This window comes from Anopheles gambiae, chromosome 2 (genome assembly GCF_943734735.2).
Source record: "Anopheles gambiae chromosome 2, idAnoGambNW_F1_1, whole genome shotgun sequence".
Taxonomy (NCBI): domain Eukaryota; kingdom Metazoa; phylum Arthropoda; class Insecta; order Diptera; family Culicidae; genus Anopheles; species Anopheles gambiae.
The window spans coordinates 4,916,632-4,935,485 of record NC_064601.1 but is presented as its reverse complement, the minus strand read 5'-3'; the positions used below and the strand labels follow the sequence as shown (position 1 = coordinate 4,935,485).

Below are 18,854 nucleotides of genomic sequence, written 5' to 3'. Positions count from 1 at the left end.
AATTCATAGAAAACTAAGTAACAGTTACACAATGGGGTACTCTATTAAAATCAACAAAAGCACGTAAAAGAGCTGTAAGTTTCGCATAAAATTCGTATAACTAACGGCTATAAATTGAGCTGAGGTCTCAGGGAGGTCTAACGGTAGACGTGCAGGCTCTTGAAAAGCAGAGAAGTAGATAGATTCACATCCGGACAGTCTCTACCTATTTTGGAAAGCTTGTACTAATGCCCGTCGGAATGACCAAGTTGTTATAGACTCTAGACCTAGACTACATATGACATTTGAACAGGTTTTACCTAAAACCGTCAATCGAGGATCGCTATGGTTCCTCCTTGACAGTTCTCTTTGAATTATTATAAAATAAAGAAGGGAAATAAGCAAAAGAATTAACAAGATAAGGTATCTTTGTGATCATTGATCTCCTTATACTTCTTGTCTTATTTTGTGGCCGAAATAGCCAAATTCTATAAAAAACGCTCACAGAGTTCCACGTGCTGATCCATAGTGATAAATCAAGTATAAAAATGTGTGAAAGTTCTATGAAATATATGAGGAAAATAGTGTCTAGACACTGGTCCAGTCTGGTAGTACAGTGGTCAACTCGTACAACTTAACAATATACCCGTCATGGGTTCAAGCCCCGAATGGACCTTGACCCCATACGTGTGTAGGACCTTGACTATCTTGCTCTAAATAATCAGTAGTAAATCACTGAAAGCTAAGTCCATTAGTGAGTACAGTCAGGCCTTTTGACCTGACCGACAACGGTTGTATTGTGCCAAAGAAGAAGAAGAATAATTGTCTAGGCATTGTAGGCAACAAAGAGCCGCCTAGCCTGTTCGGTCTGGTCTAGGCCAAATGGGCTTGGTTATCTGTGACTTATGATTTAGTTTACCAATAGGCTCCATCCATTCAAGATTTCAATGCATATTGTTAACGGTCGTACGGGATCAGATAAACCTGATACAACTAAGAAATGTACTGATACAACTGTGAATGCACTGATAGGATGCAAATGCATTAAAATTGAGATAAAAGGTTAGGTGATCTGTTGTTTGCATCACTGAAACAGCATCAGACTACTCTGCTTTTAGACTTATCTAAGCTTCTAGTAGCTGACGTAATGCAATAAATCCCTTTGAGCTTACTGCATCGTAATCGGGGTTACTCCATACAGAGGCTATTTCTGCATAGTCAGTAGTCCCCCTATTTGCTGCTAAGTTACAAACAACCAATAACTAATGTACAAGAAGTGTGCGTTGGCTGTAGTTGATTGTGTGGAATGAAAAAGGTCAGCATCTCTCTCAGCTGAAGTGTAGGGCGGCAGGATCGTTTTAGCCCGAGGACCAAGTTTATCTCGATACATCTAATAAAACAACACCATCCGTGCAGAAGCTACTCCCGTGTGTCACCGTTATGTGAACCATTCTCTTCGTCATTCATATTTAATAAACACGTACCACACACATCGACATCAACTTCTCCAAACTGCAAGGGTAAATTAGTGCGTCTCCACCAGCAGCCACCGGGGTTTTTATACATGTTCCAGTCTTATTTCCAGTCTGTTCAACTTAATTTGCTACTCGAAGAATGCTTACACACCCAAGACAGACGGACCAGACAGACAGCCAGACCTAACACAGCAAGCAAGACCGATATATTCCTTGAGGCAAATGCTCTCCCCTTCCCTCCCCCCTCAAATACCCCCTCCCTTGCGAACAAAAAGAAATCAGAGAGAAAGACGAACTTGCCCCGAAACTGCCTATTCTAGCAGAATTTGCTATTAATGTCCTGTTATGGTTTTAGGTTGCCTTTGGTTGCCGCTCGGTGCCTCGTCTTCAACAGGGTATATATATATCTTACGACCGGGATCTCTTCTCCCTCCCCCCTTCCCTCCAAATCGGTCGTACGGTCGCTCTCCGATAAAGCCCCTAAATTGCTGCAATTCATTTGCTACTTCTACCGCTTTTGCTGCTGTTGCTGCTGTTGCCCCTAACTTCAATCGAAGACATCCGCGGTGGTGTAAAGGGATGGACGCAACATGAAACATCTCCCGATCCGAACACTTTCTTCAGCCTTCCTCACTTCCTCCTTCGAACGGAACGGATTGATTGAATAACATCAATCAATTAGCAGCCGGGACGAACGACACTTTGCCGGATTGTTGGGAAGGGAGGGTGGTGAGAATGCGGAGAGACACACACAGAGAGGGAGAGAGAGAGCGGGAGGGAGCTAGAATGGAGGCTGTGGTGGTAAGGCCAACGAAACGAATATCCAATATCGGAACCATTGGAACCAACAACTGCCCTGGCTGTGTTGACTGGCTCCCTGGCTCCAGTCGAAGTTGTGCGGGCAAATGGAGTAGATTTTCGTTTTTTCCCTCTCTCTCTCTCTCTCTCTCTCTCTCTCTCTCTCTCTCTCTCTCTCTCTCTCTCTTCCGTTCCGTGTGGCCACGTACCACCGCCACCGTTACAGAAACGGTAGGCCAAACGCCACTTCCACGTGGGCTAAGTGGATTTTGAAGACACTCTTAAGGGATTTGTTTTACCCGGTCGGACGAACGACCACCGCGCGCTGCTGCTGTCGGTCGTAGTGTGCGTTGCTCGAGTCCGTTTTCGAGGGCTCCATCATCCATCAAGCAATTTGATTGAACCGATAGCACCGACGCGGGATACCACCGTACCATGTTTCCATGGCACAACCCGGTACAACCGACCCGGTGCGCTCTCTGCTGGGTATCCTACAGGGGGGGGGGGGGGCCCTACAGTGTGTTCTTGCTAAAATTTTCTTTCATTATTTTCCGTCCTACCCCCTCCCCCCCCCCCCCCCCCCCCAACATTGTCTTGGGTGGAGAGGTGGAGATCGTGAACTTGTGCATCGTCTTGCGGCTCCGGGGCTTGTGCGTCATGGGCACACGGATTTGTTTTTGGTGGTGCTCTGTAGCGCTATCAACTTATCGTAATCGTGAATTTTGCAACACAAGACCACCGGACGGGGTGGTACACATCAGCGGCAGGGGTAGAAAGGAACGGGGAAATGTAAAAGTAATTTGTATTTTTACGAGCCATCGTAAAAGCATCATCCGGTTGGGGAGGGGATGGTGGTGGTGGTGGATGATGGGGAGAACTGTTCGGTGGAAATAATTCAAGTTGCTCACATTAACGCTAAAAACAGCGCGTACCGAAGAAAGAAAGGTCGTTGATCATACATACCCTATCGTCGGGCGTGCTGCCCCACCGTGCTGCGCTACCCAAGGCCAGGTGGTACACATTCCGACCTGGGTCTGGGGTTGGAGAATGGTTGAAGCACCATGTTCCACCCAGTATCGTAATTTCGCAAATGAAGAAGTGAACCAGACACGACAATGTTCACTGCTGCTCCACCATGAGCGAACGGGAAGGGGGACTAGCTGTAAAACTGAGCTTTCCGCTGTTTGTGTAGATTGTTGAGAAAAAAATGGCCCAAAAATATTATCTCGCTTTCACTCTCTCTCTCTCTCCTCACTTATCCCTTGTTGTTTTTGCCACCACCACCAACACAGTGAAATAATTAAGCAGTGCAGTGCTATAAAAAGTTAATCAAACGATTGCTAATTTGTTTACCACCCCTGGGCCTGTGTGTGTGTTGTTTTGTTTTGGTCCTGACCGCCCTCCCCCCCTCAGCTCCCCCATCCCCCCTAGCACTTGATTCAAGAGGCGGTGGGGTGGAAATTTACGGTTATCCGGTTGTCACTTTAAGCTGCCCCACGGGAAAATGGGGAAAGGGAAAATGGGCGGGGGTGAAGTTGGGGTTCATTTTTTAACCTTTTTTAACGAGTTGTTGTTGCGGTGGTCCACGAGCTAAAGCTTTGCCAGCCGATTAAACCGCAACGGTAAGGGTAGGACCCCGGAGGACAACGACGGCGGCGACGACGTGCGATAGAATAACCCCCTGCTTCGTCCTGGGGGAGAAGGTTTGTGTCCACACAAGTATAATGGTTTCGCTCTCTCACTCTCTCTCTCTCTTGTTCACCTGTGTGCCCCCCTGTGTGTGCGTTGTACAGCCAAAGTCCGCAACAGAATCGCTGCCCGTTGATCATTTCGATTGTTATTTGTTTTCCCGCTGCGACCAAACTCCCCCCGTTCCTTCAATCTCTGCCTTCCGTTTATGCCGTGGAAGGGTGGAAATGGGGAAACCGTTCGGTGGAAATTCGAGAAAAATTCGTGATAATCATCAACATAACGAACCACACAACCGGCCTTACCCAACCACCACCGCAGGGGACCGCCTCGATACAGGTTTGAATAAATATACATACCCCCCGCACGGGGTTGAGGTTATCTTTTTATTCCATTCGCCAAACGGTTCCGCCAAGCGAACTGCGCGCGTACACTCGTTTGATGATGGTGATCGTCATCATTCGCGCAAAATGGGCAAAAGCGCGCAAAGGTAGAGTCGCCGGTATACGCACACAGCGAGGAGTGAGAGAGAGAGAGAGAGAACGAAATGAATGAAACGAAACACAGCAGTGGCAACTTGGATGGGACAGTGGTTGTTGGTCAGCAGCAGCAGCAGCAGAAGCAAACACGTGGGGCATGGGGAGAAGGAGGGGGAATCCGTGTGATGGGTGATTGTGGGTATAATTTACTTTTATAATTTATTCCATCAATTCGTGTGGGGCTAATTTTGGAAAAAGGCGACCGAGTGCGGCCAGAGCCGGAATGGCAAAAACAGGAAAGGAAAGCGATGAAAAGGAAGCAAAGGAGAGAAAAAGAAAATCCCTGCCACCGGGGTTTGCAACTTTGTATATGAGGCACGGTGGTACGGCGAGTGGTTCCGGTGGTGGATTGGTGGGTTGGTGAGTTGCAGCAGGGATAAATACACTCCCCTGCCGGTGGTGAAATTGACTGGTGACATTCAACATTGTCAGCACCATTCACTCAAACCAAACTGCAACTACTGGGGGGCTGATGATATAGATGCGTGGGGTCATTAGTGATGATGAACGGGAGTCCAGGGTCACATACAATCGATAAATTATGTTTGGTGTAGCAGCAGTGTTGTGCCGTTTGTTTGGTAATTAATTTACATAAATTGTCATAATAATCGCTTTCGCTTGTTGGAGATTACTTGAGGGGCTGGAGCTGGAGGATGATAAAAACCATTCTAGAAAATGTTGTGATTTAAAATGATGCAAACTAGATGAAAAGATCATCTAAGTCACAAAATATTGTTCCATTCATATTTCAAACTAAATAAAAAATTTATTAGAAATACTTTTTTATTCAATCAACAGGGTATTTGACTCCAAAATAACAAATAGAAACTTAATTTCACATAAAAAAAACATGACTTCAATTTAAAGAGCAGCGGGATAAATTGGGATTTCCCGCCGCTTATCTGTTGATTGCCTGTTTAATATGGAAATCTTGAGTCCTGCAAGTGAGATACATTTTTTTGTAAACAATACTCAATTTACCATCAGCCCGGATTTTGGGCATTTTGATTGCAAGCCTGGAATCATCAGCTTCATCTAAATCCGCACCCACTGCGATCCGACTTTTTCATACAAAAATGGCAATAAAAACGAACCATTTTACTTACACTTCAATCAGATCAGCTTTTATGAGCGTTCGTTCCATCATGTTGCTGCCTGCCTGCCTGCCTGACCCACTGAAGGGAATGAGAGGATTCTGGGCGGAGAAGCAATCTCCTGCAAAAACACCGTGCCAAGGTCATTTGGGCCCGGGGCGTTTGATGATCGCACTTCCACCAATCCTCCCACCAATCCCACCTTACAAGAAGGGGGAAAATTTATTGTTTTACAACAATCGAAACATCACACTGCTGCTGGCTGCTGATGCTCTTCTGACCCTCCCCTGCCTCCTGTCCCTAGGCCCGGGGACGCAGCAAAAGATTTATGTGCGTTTGCGAAATGATGGGGACTCAGTATTCAGTAGCACAACTCTCCTCCCTCCTCGTCTATAATTCCCCACCCCTCAGTGGGTCGTAAAAGTGCTGATTCTTTGTGGTCCGACGGGGGTCCAGTCGAACGGCGGCCGGTGAGATGACGCTTTCGGGCTGCTAATTGCACTCAGGCCGCTGCTCACTACCTACGCGCGGGACAGTCGGGACGTCAAACTGGTCGCGCCACACTTGACAGTTTGCCCTTTTGACAGCGGACGTCCATTCATTGGGTCTGATTGTTTTATGGTTTTTGTGTGGTGTCCTTGCAACACATTTCCGGTGAGATTCTTCAGATGGGAAATAGTGGGCAAAGACTCGCACACTCTCTCCCACACGGAATGGCGGTAAAAGGGCGCCCATTTAGGTCCAGTTACTCCATCCCTCCCCGTGTGACATTTTCCATTTTCCTATTGTTGTCTGCGGGACTTTCTCGGGCCATTATCGGCCAAACCGTCCCCTGTGCTTGTGTGTTTGTGTCCCCCCATTCCGCCACTCCTTCTGTTAGCTTTCACATTTCTGAACTCGTCTGACCGTCCCCGTGTGTGTGTGTGTGTGTGTGTGTGTGTGTGGTTGTTTTATATCATCGGTTTGCCGCAACCAGTCACTCCAACTGTGGTGGAAAGACACACACACGATGGCCATAGTGTCAAATGACAACGATTTATTTGCGTCACCAGTGGCATTAATTTTATTTCTCCCATACGTGCTGAATTGCGTATACAATTCGATTAAATGGCTCCCCATTTGGTGTGTGGCGAGTTCGGCGGGAGCGAGTCCATTGTCGTCGTCGTGTTCGTTCCCGGACCGGACAACGGGTCCAAATGAGTCCCCATGAACCGGCAAAATGTGTGGTGCACACACTGTGGAATGAAATTGCAATTGATGGAAACACACGGCAATAGAGAGAATGGGAGCGAGGAAGGAGTGATGCGGACAACGAGCGAGGCCGTGGGAAAATGCTCTCCTATCCTACGGCACTATCCGAAAATCCGGCCCAAGACAGTACAGTGTGATGGTGAAGCAATCGAAATGGAATCGAGAAAAATCGAGCAGCCACCCGAGGCTGGGGGACACTTTGGAGGTATTATCTGCAGGCCATCGGATGGTGGTGGTGGTGCAGAGGAAATTCGATTTCGGTTGGAACCCCGGACCATTTTCGGTTAGTGTTTCTGTGTGTCTGTGCATGGTTGGTTGAACTTTTATTTACTTTCCCGCAGCGCGTTGCGTTGCGCGCTGCTGCAGTCGGTCGGTCGGTCGAATTATTCCTGCCGATTTGTTTGCCATCAGCATCGCTGGCTGATGTAGCAAATGACAGCCAGTTTGTCGCCCTGCCCGGGGTGGACCGGTTCTTCCACTTCACTCCACGACGGGGATTTTCGCTGTAGAGGAACCGTTTTCCATCGTCGTCAACACTCGGGCGCGTCACACGCACAACCTACCGGCGGAAAATGATATGTTATGCGTCAGTGTCCCGTTGCTCACCGTGCGGATCCGGACACATTTCTGGGGGGGGAGGGAATGGGGCTCTGGGAAATGGTCGACATAGCAGAATAATGCAAAAATGACACGCAGCAACGAGCAAGTGTTGCGGTTGTCTATTGATTATTCAAGTCTCCATCCCTGTCCTCCCCTTTGGGGCCTGTTTGCGCAAAGCCATTGTCAGTGTGGGCCCCGGCCAGCCCATTATTGTAGTGCGTGTGCACGCGTGTATGTGTGAACTGCTTTTGTGCTGCTTGTATGTGTCCCTCGTGTCTCGTGTCGCCAGCGTGCTTGCGTGGCATAATAATGTGTTTACGGAAATGATGCGTGAGTAGTAGCATTGCTTTCGGGGGAGGGGGGTTGAGATTGAATTTGCTGATGTAAATTTTGACGCACCTTTCAAGGTGATGAGAAATACCATTTTTCCGTCCTTTGGTGATTGTTTTTTAGCGGACGAAATAAGCTTGAAGTGGGAATGAAGAACTAAATTTGTGTCTGTGTTAGAACTTCATTTTTAAATGGAAAGACTGCTTTCTGAAGTTTACGTTGACAATAAGCCTAAAAGTATGCAATGTGCATCACGAGTCGCCTAAAGGTAGGCAATCTGTACATCACTATTCATATAATTATCGATTGTTCTATTCTGAGTTCGGTTCAAGTCGAGAAAATGAATTCTAGGGTGAACTTTTTCAAAAAGATAATTACTACTCGATGTAGAAATACATCGAATGCTTAAACAACGCCATTTTACTTGTTTCGAACTGTCTGGCGGATGTTTAGAACTGTGAATGATACCAATGGATATCGTTCGAACACGTTCGTCCAGTACATTTACACTTCAATCGTTTCCTAATCCAACGATTGCTGCTGTCCTTCCGGACTGTCGGACTGTCATTCTTTTGCAGCTGGCAAAGTTAACATGCCATCTGACCGATGTACCTATACATCCTTCCATGTCAGCCCCAAAATCTCTGCGCTTTAGCAAATCGCATTAGACACGCACAGCGAACCGATTGGTTAAATGTCAAATCCCGTCCAATATCCCCACTATTCCCCAACCTCCGAAATCCCACATCTGTTGCGCTGACATGTGGAAACGGTTGCAACGGTAAACACACACACACACACATCCACACTTGCATAGTGGCAGGTTCGGTAGGTCAATTAAACCGATTTCGCTGTGCGCTGTTGGTCGTACGACCTCGCCGTCATCAAACAACAACCACGGCACACGCTTAAACTGTCGCCTGTCAGGAAGCTACTTTCGAACACCGAACATCCATCCATTGCCATGCCATGCCATGGTGATGGCAGAGTGTCGTCCCCTCGGGGGGACGAACCAGCTGCAAGACGATAACACGATTTACGTACTTGCAGTACCGCAGCAGTGTCCACCGCACAGTGCCCGGCGCAAGAGCGGTTGCGGTAGAGGTTTGCCCGCAGGCGAATATTGATCAACCATCGCCATTCGTGTGCTTGACTGGCAACAATAACGTTCTACTGGGTGGGCCACCGCGCCGGGCCCTCACAGCAGCAGTAAACTCACAGCCGTCTTCTCGTCTTTCTCCGCTTGTGTCCGCCACGGTGGCGCGGTGGCTGGTGTAAGGATGATCGAAAGCCGCGAGATCCCTGCTACCGATACAGCCTACCGATGCATTGCGGCCGCCACGCCACGGGTTTGCCCCGTTTTGGTGGAACCAGGCCCATTGGGACCGGGGAGGTGTCTGATTCGAGGTGGTGCAAAATTAAGTGCTCCCATGAATGCCCTTCCCATGAATCGAAAACCCGATTTGGTGGATGCAGTCACGGCCTGTCGCTACCATCGCTACGCGATGAACAATGTATTGCGCCTGCCACAGGGAAGAGGCCAACATATCTACAAGGGGTGCTGAGGGACCGTGCGGGAAATAGGCGTAGCGAGCTGAGGCGAGGATTAATCTGCATAATGCAGAAGCAGGACATAGCAATCGGCTGCCGGTCGACGGGACCGGGCTGTGCACGAGGGTTAAGAGTATAAATATTTTATAGAGCATGCGAATATGCGTGCCCGGCCACCCGGTATCGGCGTATCGATGCAGAGGTGGCGCGCAGAACGGTAGGTGAAATAGATCCGCTGGAAGTTTATTGAATAATGCAAAGAAGATGCGGGCTGCCGGTGCGGCGACGCGTTATTGGTTCGGTCGGAAACGATGCCAAAGTGGCGCGCTCTCCCATTTGCACACGGCGTGCGTTGGGACAGTCGTCAACAAAGTTCATTTTCGCCTTTTCGGGGGAAACATGGCGCAATTTTACGACCAAAGTTTGTTGCTTTAAAGCATTTTACAGCTTTAGCGCCGTATTTTATTGACTTTACCTCATACGTCAACCATTACTTCATAATCATCGTTGAGTGGGATGAAAAGGACGCCTAAAGTTATGCAAAACGCATGACACAATTTCGTTATCAAGGGGCTACGAGCTCGTTCTTAGTCTTAATATAGTTAGAATTGGTTAAAAAATAGAATTAATTCTGCAGAGAGTATATAAATTATTCATATTTTTAAGAATAGTATGTCCTATTTCTTAATAAATCCTATTCAATACTCATGCATACTGTAAATTTATAGCGACAACACAATTAAAACGAGTTCTTTATTAAAAGCGATCGTTCTGAGTTGATTTGTTGCTTTACAGGTTGAGTTCCACGGTGCATATGACATGAAATTTTCCAAATTCCTACAAAATTGAACATTGAACCCGGTTTCTTCTATGCTGAAGTGAATCCTAGCTATACAAAAAACGCCCCCCAAAGCACAGTGAACGTTACAATGAAAGTATGAAACAACATATTGCTTTCGAGAATTTTCAACTGACTGTTGCAAAAAAAGTGCACCACCGACAGTAAAAAAAAACCCATACCACACCAAGCAGTGACTTTGTGAAACAATGAAAATTTAATTACCGTATGCTGCCTGTCTGCCGGTAACACTTCCCCATCCTTCCGCACCCTTCCCGACAGGGTTTTTTTTGTTATTCGCCCGATGCCATGCAATGAAAACACACACACACACACACACACACACACACACACACACACACTCCTAAATACACGCTTTGGCAACCCGATTTTATTGACCGAAAAAGTCGATGCTGCGTGTACCCCGTTGCCGAAAGCAAAGACGCTTTTCATCCGGCCCCCGTTCCTCCGCTTATCCCCCCAAAGTGCCAAGTGTCATCCTATTGTTTGCTGCGTGCCGGTGCGATGCACATTAAAAAAGCAAACGTTATTTTATGCACTCTCGTGCATAATTAATTTTCGCTCTCGATCACCTGCCGCCCTTCCCTTCCCAGTTACACACTTGGCCTGGGGAGTGGTGGTGGTTTGCTTAGTTGAGCTGGAATGAATTTTGGCCGTACAATAATCGAGCCGCGTGATGGAAGAGCAGAGCGAGGTGGTGAAGCTGCTCTCCTCCCTCCCAGCCGACGAGGACGACGGCGATGCGTGCAAATTTTGGATCGCTAGGAATGGGGGAGAACCGTGCGCAGGCCCCCCGCGGCAATCGGACAATCGGGAACAGAATGCACTTCGATAGCGAAGGTACGGGGGGAAAGGGGGCAAACGATTTTTGTTTCTTTTAGTTGAACGCTCGTCCGCTTTTTTTCCTCTCTTAGCGCTTTCTGGCGCGAGACACGTGATTCATGCTTTTGGAGGCCTCTGCCGAAAAAGCCCCCTGAAGGCACTGTCGCGCACTGGTTTTAGCGTGGCGCGGCTCACGAGGCGCACCGGTGTTGTGCGAAGGCACATAAATAATAATATCGCACAAAACGGAGCTGGCAGTTTCGGCACTCTGGAGGCTCGGGCCACAGAAGCCGGGTGCAGCGATGCATATCAGAGTTGCACGGTTGCACGCAACGGTTGCAACAACAACATCGAACGCCGTTTTACTGTGGCTGTGAGTGTACGCGCGCGCGCGCGCGAACCAATAAACGCAATCGAGGTCAACCTGTGTCTTTCCATTCCGATGCTCATCCCCCCCCCTCCGCTTTGTTCTTCCTAAATAATGCGAATTTTGCTGCTCGCGTTCGCCAATAGATCCGTGGTGCATGTGTTTTTTCTCCTTCTTCTTGCTATTGTGTGTCCATTCGGGGGGGCCGTTGTTGTTCTAAATGATGTGTGGCACCACCACTTACGGGGGAACGGCACCCGATTGTGCATGTGTGCAGGTCCATATTGGAGCACACCGAAATGATGCAATGCTGGGCCATTTTTGGGACCAACAGCAGCAGCAGCAGCAGCAGCCTATATATGCCGTGGTGTTGTTTCGGGGTGCCATCGTTCGTCAAACAAATGCACTTCTATTTTCTGCCCGTAAACAGCCGATTCCTGCGCGGGTTTGATTCGATCGTTCTGTAGCACTTGCCCGCTTGCGAGAAACTGCTCGCGTGTCATATCAACGGAGAGGTTGTGCAGCCGGAAATGAGCCAAGAACTGGCCGTTTGTTTCATTGTGTAGTCGTTTATGAGTGGCTCGGGGGGAGCGCAAGTGAGGTGAAGGATTCGATTCGTGCACGATTGCATGCTGATAGCGTTAATGCAATTCTTTGTGATCGGGAAAAGGGGGGGGTTTGTAGAGTTTATTTATGTACAACAGGGGTTGGAAGGTTGGCAGGAACGTTCAGGGAGAATAATTTGAAATGTAAACAGAACAGATTGATGAGGTGGATGTGTGTTATCGTTTCACCATTTACGGGTTGGGTGAACATTTTTAAACAAACGAGCATGATTGATTAACTGATAAAACAAAAAAAGCATTTGGAGCATAATTAAATTGCTCTATAATTATTTTAGATTATCAGCTTCATCAATTCCATGTCACAGGTGCTCAGCGGGAATTTTAGAAGGACAAAATGGCTGATTTTGTCTCATTTAGTTGTCATTTTCGTACGGCTAATATACACCACAGAGCGGCTTAACAAGCAAACCACTCGCAGCATGCACTAACAGTTCTCTAATTTCCCGCCAGTGGCGCTGTTATTAGGCGCACACTACGCTTGTTTAGCACACCACAGAATGTGTGCTAATTGTGCTGCCAGCTTGTTGGAAATTATCCATTTGATGGATTGCATCAAGTATCAGCGGTGACATCAGGGCAGTGATTAGATTCGTGATTAAGTTTGCCCCCGAAAATCCCATTGAAATTGGACCGCACACATACACAAACACACGCTGCCAACCTGCTTACAGGAGCGTGTCAGCGAAAAGCCACCACAAAAGGCCCCAAACTCTACCCTCCACTGTGGGAGCGTTTTGGAGTTGATTGGTTCCGGTGGCGTAATTCTATCGTCACCAACCACCGTCTGTCTGGCTCACCGTTCACGTTTATGTTGCGCACGATTGACCACAGCGCTGTGTGTGCCGCCTCCCGCGTTTGTCTTGACAATTGTTGTGCCGTGACTGGGAGCAGCCTGCCGCCTGGAAGGGTCGGCGGTGTGTTTATTGTAAACAGTCGCCGTTCACCGTTGAACCACAGAGTCGCTGTTCAGTTTCGGAGCGCGCAGCAATCATTTGGATGAGGTGAAAAGGGGGTAGGCGCATCTTTCCTCCCTCGGGCTTGATTTACCCTCTCACGACAAGAGACAGAGTGGGGGTTTGTTGTGCGATTAGGTTCGTGTTTCTACTTGAGTTTGAGTTTTTCATTTCCGATTCTGAGTAATACAAGCCAGTCCAATGCCAAACACTGGCGAGTAAATACAATCGATCGTCATCATGATCGAACGATCATGTTTGTGTCTGATTGGGAAATTTGAACTCCAAATCGGATTTACCATTTACCAACTTTATCGATCGTTTGTATCAAAATGCAACAAATTGACTAAAAAAACGTCCACTATTAGAGTTTATTGGAGCCCTTCCATGCATGCGCTTACCTATTCCATGCAACACAAATAAACATTTGCAACGCACACAACAGTGTGGTCGATCTCGAATGTAGTAGATGATGAATAAAACATCTCCTCATGTTTGTATGTTGAGAATGCAGGCTACAAGGGGAGGCACTTAGGGTCGGCTAAGGGAGGGGAACTACTTCTAACATTAAAGTGCAGCTTCAACTAGTTCAGTTGGCAACCGCAAGCGCATCGCGTACGTTCGCGCATCAGCTCTCCGTTTGCGTTTCGAGTGATATTGATTGCGTCGTTCCGTCGATAGCTAAGTGACGGTGTTTGTTTAGAGTCGGAGAATACAAAAACAAAAACGCGTTAATCAACAATCATGTCACTGGAGGTGAATATTCCTGTGCAAGTTGAGGTAGGTAGGCGTGTATTGGTAGCAAGCCATTGGAATATGCTGTAAGCATCCGTTAGTCAGTTCACTTAAGCAAGCTTCAAAGAGTATAATTCGGCATATTTTTAGCAATGATCCATGCAAACACCTTGTCTCTCACTGACCATTACAGACAGGGTGTGTGTGTCCGAGCGCGCGAGTCGCACACTTGCCGAAACTAATAATTGGAAAAGTTGCGATCTGTGCACGGCACTCGTCGCCATAACATCGTGTGCTCACGCGAACAACCCACCATGCCCATGTGTGTCCGTGGCGGCTGTGGCAAATGATAGCTTGTCCTTAAACTTTGCCTCGTTAGCACAGTTACGGCCGGATCGACCGCATTCAGCATTGGATGATTGCATGCAGCAGCCATGTCTCATCCCGATACCGAGCCGCACATACAAACCCGAGTCCTCCAGCACAGCAATTGCAATCAATCAGTCAATTATTTTGCACCAGCGACGTCGCAGCGGTGCATTGGCTTCCCGGGATGGGAACCATGTTTAATTGCGTTAGTTTGCATTCCCTATCGATGCATTGTAGTGGCATTTTTCCTGCGAGTTTTATTTCGTGCACGGACCGGTATCGTTTGTATTTAGTTGCCAGTCAACACGGGATCTTGCTTTTTACCGCAACCCTCGAGATGATGAAGTATAAGTGTGTTGGTGCTGTATGAGGTTTGCCTTACTGTGATGGCAAAGAGTTTAGGTATAACAATGATAGCTCGTTAGACGCTTACCAGCATGCAAATAAGTGGTTTTGCAGTGTACATACGGTCTACACTAAAAGGTGAAAGGTTAAAAGGTGCTGTGTTCAATATCCACTCCAACATCCCGCTCCGTACGGTGTGCAGTGAAAATGGGATTGTTTGTTTTTGTTTCGTTTCGGGGGTTCGTTGGGCGTGAGAAGCGTGTTTGATGATTGTGCCACTATTTTTGTGTAAAATCTGCAGAAAATGCATAATACGACCTGTCTGTCGGTAGGCGTGGTCCCACTGACAGACTGATTAAAGCGATAACTTCATTACGGCTACTTATGCAATGCCAGTTGCATACTTTTAGGCGGTTTTCAAATAATGCTCAACAAATGCTGTCATTACGTTGCTTTTTCACGGTTTGTTACCAGCATGTATGTGTTCAGTTTGAAAACAAGCCAATCAACATATACCACAACCCACAGCAGTGCGCAGCGTCGCACCAGAAGCTGGCGGTGAGGCGATCTCTAAGCGGGTTGTGTATTTGCATTGCAAATGTCACCAAGGAAGTGTTTTATTTGCTATGTTTTTTTCTCCATCCCATCTCTATCCTACGTTCCCTGATGCATCCTGTGCAATCTGCCATGCAATGATGCACCACAGTACCCACACACACACACACACATCCAGTGTGGAAGTGTTTGAGTTGCATGTTTAATTAAGCAACTGGTTCCATTAGGTGAACCGTATCGGAGCTAGTAAGTTAATTATGCTGATTAAAGTGTACCACCTATACCGCAGGGGAAGCGTATGCTGGAGAATGAAAGGGCAGTGGAGGAACAGCAAACCATCGTTTACTTCCCAACCCCCCCCCCCCCCTCCCTCCCCCCAAGTCTAAGGCCCCGCTGCTGCATCCGGGCAGTTTGGAAAAGCTTTTAAAGTACGCGAAAAAGGACTCCCCATTAAATCGACCACTCCATCAGCAGCATCTCCTCCGAATTGCTGCGAAGTGTTTGGCAAGAGAATTTATTATTTATTCACACATTAGCGCGCGCGCATTCGGTCCGGTCCTCGCAACATACCCGAATCCTTCTCCGGCTGCTGCTAAGTGCTGAGTAAACTGTTGCTTTTGCGAATCTCAATAAATTTCCCATGAACCGGTAAATGGCAGGCGGCGTTTATTTTCACGTCTTTTTTTTCGCTTGCGTTCGTCGCTTCCGCCCGTGGCCTTACGCTCGTTTTGGCGTCCTTCTCCCGGGCAGATTTTTCCTCTTCCGGTGTTGAGAGTATCGAAAAATGTGTTTTAGCTTCTTCTTGTTTTTTTTTCGGTAGGTGCACACCCAGAGGCTAGTTTATACGTTCAAAATACCTTTCGTCGGTTCGATTTCGGTTCGGAAGGAGGTTCGGTGTAGGTAAAAGGGTTAGTCACACACATACATACTCGCGCCAAGCACACGTATGCCAAGCAAGTCTTAAAAGGCAATAATCGTACAATCGTCAAGAAGTACTTTGTGCCTACCCTCTCCCCATATGTTTTCCCCATTTCGAGCCAAGCGATGGAGTTGTAGGTTGCATCAAATGGACCACATGTTGATAGGGTATTGGAATAGGCGGATAGGCGGAGAAGCGAAGGGGCAGGAAGTGTTGCTTTTTAAGGTTAAATAGCGTTGGTCACATTTCGTACAGGGTGAGACAGACGAGCACAAACTTTTAGCATGTTTTATATGTTTGGTGAAGGTTTGGAAAATTATAAAAAAGTGAATGTAATTGATTACAGGTACCTTTGTGTCACGCAACAGAGACACTCGTCCAACCTATCTCAGTGGGATCTTTCTGTTAACATGACTTCACATCTCACAGCAGTTCATCGCATTCCATAACGCATGTGTGTCACACTGTAAAAAGAAAGTAGCGTGTACACAAAACAACCGTAAATAACAGCAGCAAAAGCAAAACCCCTGCCATGTTCCGAAATCTCTTGTCGTGGTGAACATTCAGGGTTTTCGGCGTCTCCCTGGTACCGTACCCGTTCGAAACACCTTTTGCTGCTGCTGCTGCTTTTCACACTGCTGCTGCCCAAAACATGAACGAATGAATCATATCACCTCGAAATGGCTCGACTTGGGAACGATCGTTCGAAGTGATTCGTTGTTTTGTGCATTGTACAGGGATGGAGCCAAAGTGCCATGTGAAGTCACACAAACGCCACAATGCCTTCGGATGACTTTCGATAGGGGACCGAAAGGCAAAAGCAATTTATACAGCTTCCCGGTTCCCGGTTCACAACCCCCTCGTCGACCGATGCCTCTGCCTTTTTTTTGTTTGATGACAGTTCATCTTTCCCTGTTTGAATATACTTCACCGAAAGTCAGATTCGGCAGAGCTTCAAGGGACGATTGCCAAAAAGTCCCTCCAGTGTGCCTTGCACATACATGTCCGGTCCGATTTGCGATAGTTTCTTCACTAGCTGGGTTTGTGCGTGTAAAATCCATTCTCAGTTCAGTTTCGGTGGTGGTTTGAAATGGGGGTTTGGCTAGAAATCAACTAGAGCATTGGGGACACGCTTTGTGGCGCTGGACAGTGGAATGGGTCCGCTCCGTTGTACACATTGTTGTAAAGCTGTGCTGCAGGACACATACACGCAAGCACACTAACAACTCTAAATTCAGAACCCATATCCCTACACATCTGTGTCTGTGAGCGAGCCTAGTGTTCGGTTGGTGCCGTTAGTAATGGCCAGCCTTGGACACACACACACACATACTCGAGCCCGGTTCCCAGCAACCGGTCCAGTTCGAAGCCCTCAAGATTATGCTCAAAATGAGCCAAAAATAGGGCACACTACACTGGAGGAGGAGGAACGAACAGGAGGAGGGCGTTTTATTCCAATTTTTTCATCCTCCTTGGCATACAGACACACACACACACACACACATGTCCAGAACACTTCCCAACGAAACAGAGCGGACCTGCAACAAAGTTCCGCCTCAAAACGGTCTCAAACAGCGTGTTTCGCATGGAGGAGGAGGAGTTGGGCAAACGACACACAGATAAGTTGTAGTCCTGTTGGTCCTGGCACTAGGTACACCCGTACCCCCCAACCCATGCACTCCAGCCATTCCCCCCACCCCCAAACTCACTCACCCTAACGCTCACTTCCGAAAGGCACTTGGGCACACTTCAGTTGGATGATAAATATTTGCACACATATTTGCTGACAGTTTGCAGCACTTTCGGAGTTTGCGTTCGTGATTGTAATTTCGTTTCACTTCCGCCCCACCATGCCCCTCTGGTTCCTCCACCCCCTGCACCCCCGACCGTGCCTTGCCTTTCGGAACAATAGAAGCACTGGCGTTGTTGTTCCACTGCTTTTTTGTTGCGTTGCGTTGCGCGTTGCGTCCCATCATCCCCAGGTCCAGAGGCCGCTGTCTCGCACTCGGGCTCGTTGCAGAGACGGCGGCCGCCCGTTTAGCATGTGTTGAAAGCGACAGGAAGTCCGGCGTTCTTTTTGCCCGGCCGTCAGAGTTGCCTGGATTTGGGGTGGTGGTCTTGCTCACTTACCGAGAGGCACCTTCCGGTTACAATGGTGCCAAAACCCGGCCAGCCAGGGGGGGAGGAGGAGGGAGGGTGTGTGTGAGTCTTCGGATGCGTGTCAGCGAAACATTAGAGCCAGACGGTATGGCGACGTGTTGTTGTGCCCGTTCCAGCAGCCCGCAGCCTTTGCTCGAGTGTCCGGTTTTAATATCGGCTTTAATGCCGCGCCACACGACCAAATCACTGCACACACACACACACGAAACGGGGTGCAGCTTAAATTCATTACCACTTGGGCAGGATCGGTGGGTTTAATGAATGCAAACCATTCAAGGGATATCTGCGGAGCAGTGAGAGAGAGGGAGAGACAGAGTTGAGGTTGGTCAATTTCTAACCACCGCAAAGTTTTTGTGAGAGTGTCTCTATTTTTTGCTGTTGCTGCTGCCGTGTTTTTCCTTTCATGCTGCTGTCTCGCGCTGTGTGTATATCATTGCTAATTAAAATGGAGCACGAGCGTTCGCTTTGGTGTCTAATTCGTACCCACCCATCCGACCAGGGCTAGGACCAGTGGCGGCTGGGTACGCGAGCTGTGATTATTTAATTATCCCCTCTCAGAAATATGCATTGAGTGGTGTTCCGCCGAGCCCTGCTTGGGCTTTGTTTTTCTCCTCTAAACGGCCCATTGTGGCGGTTCTTTATTTCGAGGAATATGGCAAGAATTCTTTGCCAAGAAGGAACGGCGCGCAGCAGAGACCTTCTCATGATTCGCTTGTGAAAAACTTTGAAGCGAGATTGGATATGGATACAGTTTAACCGGCTTCGGGACCGGTGTCACTTTGGGCTGTGGCTGATCTTGCTGGACAAAAGTGGGGAAATTAGTATCACAAAAAACGCC

General features: G+C 47.9%; 1 protein-coding gene across 8 annotated transcripts in view; it reads left to right on the top strand.

Annotated features, from left to right (window-relative positions):
• LOC1281742 (nicotinamidase) overlaps positions 1-18,854 on the top strand; it is a 63,632-nt gene that overhangs the window by 3,663 nt on the left and 41,115 nt on the right. The window contains exon 1 of one of the 8 annotated variants that reach the window (XM_061663578.1): positions 13,472-13,713. The exons of 4 other annotated variants lie outside the window; for them this stretch is intronic. In XM_061663578.1, coding sequence (XP_061519562.1) covers positions 13,678-13,713 — 36 coding nt within the window. In that variant the 5' untranslated portion in view covers positions 13,472-13,677. Of the gene's footprint in view, positions 1-13,471; positions 13,714-18,854 lie in introns of those variants that run through there. 3 more of the 8 variants (XM_061663577.1, XM_061663573.1, XM_061663581.1) reach the window with 3 other exon arrangements.